The sequence below is a fragment of the Sus scrofa genome, chromosome 10 (assembly GCF_000003025.6).
Source record: "Sus scrofa isolate TJ Tabasco breed Duroc chromosome 10, Sscrofa11.1, whole genome shotgun sequence".
NCBI classification, from domain to species: Eukaryota; Metazoa; Chordata; class Mammalia; order Artiodactyla; family Suidae; genus Sus; species Sus scrofa.
The window spans coordinates 20,628,158-20,636,039 of record NC_010452.4 but is presented as its reverse complement, the minus strand read 5'-3'; the positions used below and the strand labels follow the sequence as shown (position 1 = coordinate 20,636,039).

Below are 7,882 nucleotides of genomic sequence, written 5' to 3'. Positions count from 1 at the left end.
GCGGGGACTAGTCCCGGCGAGGAAGCCGGCCGGTGGGCCGGGCGCTCAGGACACGGGTGGCAAAGCTGCCTGCGGGCACCCGGCAGGCCTCCCGCCCCCCGCCTCCGCCCCCGGCCCAGGTGAGGCGGCCCGCGGCGGCTCCGCCCGCACTTCCGGGATCGCGGAAGGTGCAGGAGCTGCGAGGCCGGCGCGGGCGGGGGTGGGGGCGGGGGCGGCGGCCGCTGTCACAGAAGGTGGGGGCGGGGCGGCGGCGCAGCCGGCACCACCCGGGCCGCCGCTGCCGTGCGCTCCGTTCCCGCGGCGGCCGGCGTGGGCGGGGCGCAGCCGGGGCTGGCGGCGGGCGGCCCCGCGACATGTAACCATGGACTGCAGGACCCGGTGAGAGCGGGCGGGCGGGCGGGCGCGGGGCGGCGGCCCTTCTCGGCGCGGCGGGCGGCCTAGGCCGCGAAGCCTGCGGGCGGCGGGGTCGCGGGGCCCCGGGGGCGGAGGCCTGGGCGCCGGCGCGGCCGCTGCGGGGCCGGGGCCGGGGAGCGGCGGCAGCGGCGGGAGCTGCTTCAGGCCCCCGCGGGCCCCGGGGGCTTTGCTTCCCGTCCCTCCGTTCAGTTGAGGTGCCTTGGCGTGCGGTCGCCCAGGCGCCGGCAAAATGGTCTCCAGGGAGGGTTTTCTGTGCCGGCCCGAGCGTCCAACGGGGAGCCTTGGCTGCAGCACCTTAATGACACCAAAAGCTGTGGGGATACGGGTCGTGACTTTGTTTGGGGCATCTCAGAGGCATGGTTTTTTATTTTCCTCCAGAAACTTAGTTTGCAAAGAATTCCTTCTTCCTTTCATCCCCCCACTTCACCCCCTGCCCCCCCCCCCCCCCCAGTTTAAAATCACGAAGAGCGTGTCTTTTATGAGTGTGAAAGGCCTTTAAAAGCTTCCAGGACAATGGAATCAATGAGAGATGAAAGTCTAGAGAATATTAGGGAAATTGGAAAATAATGTGGTTTAGAATGACTTCCGGCAGTGTTTGACATCTGGGGTGGGTGGGCGAGGCTTGTGACTTAAAAAGTATTCCTTTGGGCATTAACTGGATTAGGAGGGGGGAGGTCGCTGAGGCCACGTTATTCCCATTGAAGCAAGTTAACAGCGAGAGGGCTGAGGAAATGTATATTTGCAAATTTATCTGTATCGCTTGTCACTTCCTACTTTTCTAGATTCTTGTAATAATTTTTTTAAACAAGTATTTATTTAGAAGCCCAAATTGGCACTAGTTTCTTGAAGGAAGTAAATATTAAAAACAGCCAATGCAGGAGTCACTAAGAGCTCCTTAGCAGGGAAAACTGAAATATATTAACTCTTTGGTCACGTGGACATTATGGTATCAGACTTGGCTTGATTTCTAGCTTTGGCAGAAAGAGATTAATACAACTATTTTTTTTTAAACAAACCCATGTTGTTTAAAAGTCTCAATAGACTTCAATTCACTTTTTGAAATTACGCCAAAGAATACATTGAATGTATAAGTTAGTAAAGATGCTGATTTCATTTTTTTTTTTTTTTTTTTTTTTTTGGTCTTTTTAGGGCCGCACCTGTGGCATATGGAAGTTCCCAGGCTAGGGGTCAAATCAGAGCTACAGCTGTAGGCCTACACCACAGCCACAGCAAAGCAGGATCCAAGCCACATGTACCACCTACATTGCAGCTGGCGGCAACGCCAGATCCTTAACCCACTGAACAAGGCCAGGGATCAAACTTTCATCCTCATAGATGCTAGTCAGGTTCTTAACCACTGAGCCACAATGGGAACTCCAGGATACTAATTTCTGAGTGAAGCAAAGCATCCTTACTGTTCCTAGAGGGAAAATCTAATATTGAGGCAGATGTCCTATTTCCGCAAAGGTAATTGACATAAAATAAAGCTCTTTTTGGTTGATCTTGGAAGCTGTGTAGAGTTTGGGCCTTTAAACATGTGGTGTAACTACATCTCAAGAAAAGCATATGCAAAGTATCGCATTTAAGGAGCATTATAAATGCTTGCTCTAGAACATGGCAGGTGGAACCAGGTATTCACCAGGTTTACACCTAACTTGCAAGTCCTTTGAAGAAAACTGGAGAACTTGCAGTTTGGCTCTGCTGGCAGGGAAGGGTAGAGATACTTAGGAACGTGCTGGCTTTTCAATTTTCAATTTTGATTCGATGAGACAAAGGGAATTTTTTTTTTTTTTTTTTTTTTTTTTTTGCTTTTTAGGGCCGCATCTGTGGCATATGGAGTTCCCAGGCCAGGGTTGAATCCGAGGGGCAGCTGCTGGCCTACACCATAGCCGCAGCAAAGCGGGATCTGAGCCTCGTCTTCGACTTACACCGCAGCTCACGGCAACACTGGATCCTTAACCCATGAGTGGGGCCAGGGATCAGACCCACATCCTCATGGTTCTAGTCGGGTATGTTACCGCTGAGCCACATGGGAACTCTGGGTAAGCTTTATATTTATCTAGCAGCTAATACTTTATAAAGTACTTCCATGTTTATTATTTGCTTTGTAGTCCTCACTGTTATTTTGTGATGTAAACAAGGTGCCTTATAGGTGAGAAAATAGGCTCAGAGGTTAAATGTTTTGCCCCAAGTCCCCAAACTCCTAAGCCTCAGTGTCCTTAAGTTGCTGAACTAGGAAAAACAAATTTTTTATTTCTTCCACTCTGTGGTCATATAGTTCCATGGAATATAGGGAGACAAGAATAAGTTAGTTTTTAGCATTTAGAAAATAAAAACTTTACTAGAGATGCTGATTTATTTGTGGGAGGAAGTAAGTATAACAAAGTTCTTTTTCTTTTAGGGAAAATCCAGAAAGAACCTTTGACTTGGTATTGAAAGTGAAATGTCACACCTCTGAAAATGAAGGTACGTGTGTTTTGCTAATTCAAAACAAGTGCTCTTGTTGTTGGCTTCCCGAGCCTGACGGCCTTGGGACACTACGGGTATGAAGTGTGTATTTCATGTCTGCTGCCTCATGTTCTGCTAGAAAAACAGGTGCTGTGTCTTTGCCCTGAGATGGTAGGAATCCGGAATGTTACCTACACATTTCAGATGTATGTTAAGGCCACGTGCCTTACAACTCTGCTGCTCGTTGGTAAAGTTATTGTTCATTTTGGTGGAAGGGCACGCCTTCTCATTTTCTTACATCTAGTGAAAAGTGTCTCTCTCATACCCATGGGAGCCTCCCCACTTCCCCCCCCGACGGTTTCCCAGATGCAGACCGCAGGCTGGGAAGGCCCCTCTGTTGGGTTTACCCGGGGAGCCTGGCACTTACAGAGGGCGGTAAACAGTCAGGTGACATTACTCAGGAGGGTGTCAGCTGTTGAGTTCTAGATAATTTCCTGAAAAGACGAGAGCACTTGAGGGTCATGAGCTCTGTTAGTGTTCCCCCTACCTGTGTCATCCATGTGTGCGCCTGCGTGAGCAGGGGAGGGAGGGGTGGCTGAAAGGAGTAAGGGCGGCGGCCTCTCGCTTTTTTCCTTCTCATGGTGGCCTGGCGTGACTTCCTTTCCTGGATAGATGTCCCCAGTGAATGACCTCACTGTCTTGTACTTAGATCCCAGACAGCATGATGATTAAGTGTGGGGATGTGTCGAGACCAGGTGCCCATTCTGAAGGCTTGGTGGACAGTCTCTCGACACTCTTACCTCCAGACATTGCCCAGCAATTATATGCTCCGAAGCAATTTGGAGCTGCACACCTTAAAATAGAGGAGCCCAACCCTGCTGTGGTGAACCGGGCATGGCTAATTTTAGGTGGGAAGTCATACACGGTCTTGGCTCCACCAGCCCTGCCTGCTCTACTTCTGGCCTGTCGGAACTGCAGCTGTGGTCAGGTTTTTCACCAACCAAGAACTGATCCTAGGTTGTGGGTAAGCTTTTTCCCATTAAAAAGGTTATCTTTTGTTGTCTTATATATACTAGAGTTGGTCTCTTTATAGTCTTTCCAGGCCCAAATAAGTTCTCTTTGATGATTCAAATCGATACATTACTGTTTTTTTTCAGCTCCGATTTAAATCTATCCTATAGCGTGTTTGTGATATGACTGAATCTTCACAGTGCCCACCAGAGCATTGGCTAAGGGGTGTGGAGTCGTACTGACCTGGAGTGTCTGTAAAACAGGCTGCCTTCCTTTGGGAAATGTGGTTTCTCTATCATTTTATTTTTTTATTTTTAAAATTTTTTATTTTTAATTTTTTTTTGCTTTTTAGGACCGCACCCGTGGCATATGGAGGTTCCCAGGCTAGGAGTCCAATCAGAGCTACAGCTGCCGGCCTACACCACAGCTCACAGCAACGCCGGATCCTTAACCCACTGAGCAAGGCCTGGGATCGAACCTGCAACCTCCTTGGCTCCCAGTCGGATTGTTTCCCCTGCGCCACGACGGGAACTCCTCTGTCATTTTAAATGCAGGCTAACGTTATCTTGACAAAAGGACGGGTCTTCTTTAGGTGACCCCGATCTGTGCACGTGTCGGAGGATTCTGCCTTTCCACGCAGACTCCTGACTTCCTCCCTTTGCCTTTTTCCGTTTTCCAGGAACTAGTCATTTCAGTTGGTATCTTCTGCCCTTCTTTTACTACCTTCTTGCTTTTGCTGCTATTATTGTCTAAATCTCTCCTCATCAGAATCATCTTCATTGGTACTTTAGCAGTTTATCCAGAGTGGTGAGTTGGAAATACTATAAGTGGTTAAAATAAAGGCATGCCTCTCTGCAGGTTGCAGTCAATCCATTCTGTCCGTGTATTCCAGTGACATGGCTCACTGGCAGCAAAGTAACGATTTTTTTGAAAAGCTAAATCCAACTGTGTAAAAAGCATTAACAACTGTTTTTTGTTTTTTGGGTTTTTTTGACTGTGACATAGAATACACCAATATTTTAGGGTCTAACAAGTTATACTTTCTGTGCTCTAAAAAGTAATGCTACTGTAATAAAATTTTGTCAAACTGAGTTTAATGTTTCTAAATGTTTATTCGTTTTCTACTTTACTGATAAAATATAAAGGGGAACGTGCCCAGAAATGATTAAAGCAGGTTATTAGAATGCTCTTATTTAACTGTCCATAAAACCTATTATTGAGTCTCTTGTGCCTCCATTTGTTTCAAGTAGGATACATTTTTTTTTTTTTTGGCTCTCATTTAAATGAACATGGATGATGTTCTTATATAGTAATGGACCTGTAAAACAAATGTGTACATCAGAATGTTTTAGAATACAAATATAAAGCCAACTTAACGAAGAAACTCGATCGTAAGAGGACGTCTGTAGAAGTCGGTCATCCAAGATCTGGGTTCTGTCTGCCCCTCGACTCTGCCACCCCCAGTGATGGCGTCTTAGCTTCCTTGGGGTTGGAGAGGGGCTGTCAGACGAGCTGGAACTCTGCTTTCTCGTTCATAATCTCGGCGATGACAGACACTGGCTTTTCATGGTGCTCTCTTTAGAGCCGCCAAGTCTCATTCTCAAAAACCCCCAGGACATTGGGTCCCAGTGGCCTGCGTCGGCCTGGGCCTGGCCTTTCCTAAAGTGGTGGTGGGGCAGCCGTGGAGCGGTGAGTGGCAAGATTATTGGGACTGATTTGCTAAACAACTAGCAGGGAATAGAAGTTGGGAAATCAAACAAACAAACAAAAAAGTTGGGAAATCAGTGAAAACAGTCTGCATGTCTCAGAATATTGGTGTCTCTCTTGACGACCACCTGTTGAATGCCGTAGAAAATATGATGCTTAGGCTAATCTTGGTTTATGCTACTGGTAACGTTCCATTAAGATACGTAGCATGTTTCGTGTTTACTTTTTAATAGAGAAGTTTTAACTTTTTAAAAAATCTATCTCAGATTATTTTGATCATAAAGGAGTTCTTGCTATGGCTCAGAGGTAGTGAACCCGACTAGCATCCATGAGGGATGTGGATTCGATCCCTGGCCTTGCGCAGTGGGTTAAGGGTCTGGTGTTGCCGTGAGCTGTGGTGTAGGTCACAGACGCAGCTCGGATCTGGTGTTGCTGTGGCTGTGATGTAGGCCGGCAGCTGTAGCTCCAATTCGACCCCTGGGAACTTCCTTATGCCGCAGATGCGGCCTTAAAAAGCCAAATTTTTTTTTTTTTTTTTTTTTTTTTTGGTCAGAAGCATCTTCAGAGACAAATTGTTCTTGACTGAGTTCTGGTTAGTGATTTGAAGTGGCGTTGTTGAACTATGACTTGACATTGCCGGCTCTGGAGAAGTGGTGATCTTCATCTCATTCGTTGCTGTTTCCACTTGTTTCAAAAGCATTACATTGATTTTTTGAAAAAAGACACGTTTCAGAGCATTTATACGAAGGGTGCACAAAGTTAATGCCAAGAGGGGTGACAGCGTTTCCCACCCTGTCCCCTTTGTGTCAGTGGAATGGGTTCTGGTGGCGCCCGGGAGCCTGGCTGGGGCGTCTCCTCCTGGGTGTTTCTCTGGCAGGAGACCATCCCTGGCAGTGGTTGCTCCTGCCGGGGGACAGTGAGGTGCCAGCATTTAGATCTCAGGGCCCTCCTGGTAGATCCCAAGCCGATGGCTGTCACTCTCCTGACTACTGTCTTTGTTGCCTCCCAGCCAGCAGTGAGGGCCTCCCCTCAGCTCTAATAACAGGACTTTTTGTAACCGTAATTCCCCAGGACTTCAGGGGAAGATGGGAGATGCTGAAAGATGGGAGATGCTGCCTCGCAGGGTTTTCCTCCCAGGCAGTGAGTGGCCTTGGTGCCCCCTCGTTCCCTTCGGCATTGTTGACAGCTCACCCCACAAAGCAGCAGCACCACAGCTGGTACTCTGAGCTCTCTGTGTTGTGCACATCCTAACCCTCACAGAAGTCCTGAGATAGGAAATGAAGAAACCAAAGCAGAGAAATGACAAAATTTGCCCCAAATGGTCTGGCTCCAGAGTCTGTATTTTAATCTGTTGCTTTTTAATATACTCTATATGTGTGTGCATATGTGTGTACATGTGTGTGTGTATACACACACATATCTTAAAATCTCTTGCCTCTGCTGCCTCTCATTGTGTAGTAACTTCACATGAACTCAGCATAGTCTGCTTCATTTCTCCTGAGGAAATATTAGTGTATAAACTGTATGTGGTACAGGTGATTCTTTTTTTTCCCCTTTGAAATGAAGTATAATTCCACAGGAGTAATTACTGGGCTTTTTGCTTGTGGCATAGACGCTGGCACTACTCTTTTTTAGGATTTACATCTTCATATTTAGTGAATCTTGATCTATTTTACTTACTGTAGTTTTCAACACATCTTTTAGCAAATTTTTTTTTTTTTTTTTTTTTTTTTTTAAGGGCTGCACTCGTGGCATTTGGAGGTTCCCAGGCTAGGGGTCGAATTGAGCTGCAGCTGCTGGCCTATATCACAGCCACAGCAATGCAGGACCTGAGCCGTGTCTTTGACCTGCAGCACAGCTCACGGCAACACCCGATCCTTAACCCACCAAGTGAGGCCAGGGATTGAACCTGTGTCCTTATGGATTTGTTACTGCTGAGCCATGACGGGAATTCCCTGTCTTAGCAAATCTTGTTTTCTTTATCTCTTTCTCTTCAGCTATAATAACTTCTTTTAGGAACAAATCCCTCTTTGCTGCTGATTTTCCATTTTTATCAGCCATGTAACCCAGTATCAGATTATCCATCTTTCTAGTCTTTAGCTCATGTGGACATTTGAATGGCCTCTTTTTTCTTAAATTGGAACCTTAGGCCAGAGAATCCTTTGTATCCCCTATGTCCTGCACAAAAATTTATTTCTAAGCCCACTTTTGCATTTTGGAAGTTTTCGTCTGTGGGGATACTGTTTGCATGAACCCGCAGCACTTTGCTTCTGCCTGTATTTTAGCACTTACTGTGTTCTTA

The 7,882-nt window shown here is 47.0% G+C and overlaps 1 protein-coding gene across 1 annotated transcript in view; it reads left to right on the top strand.

Moving 5' to 3' along the window:
* DENND1B (DENN domain containing 1B) overlaps positions 232–7,882 on the top strand; it is a 244,302-nt gene continuing 236,651 nt past the window's right edge. The window contains 2 exon segments of the mRNA XM_021064483.1: positions 232–378; positions 2,816–2,880. Of these exon segments, the coding sequence (XP_020920142.1) occupies positions 362–378; positions 2,816–2,880 (82 nt within the window). The 5' untranslated portion in view covers positions 232–361.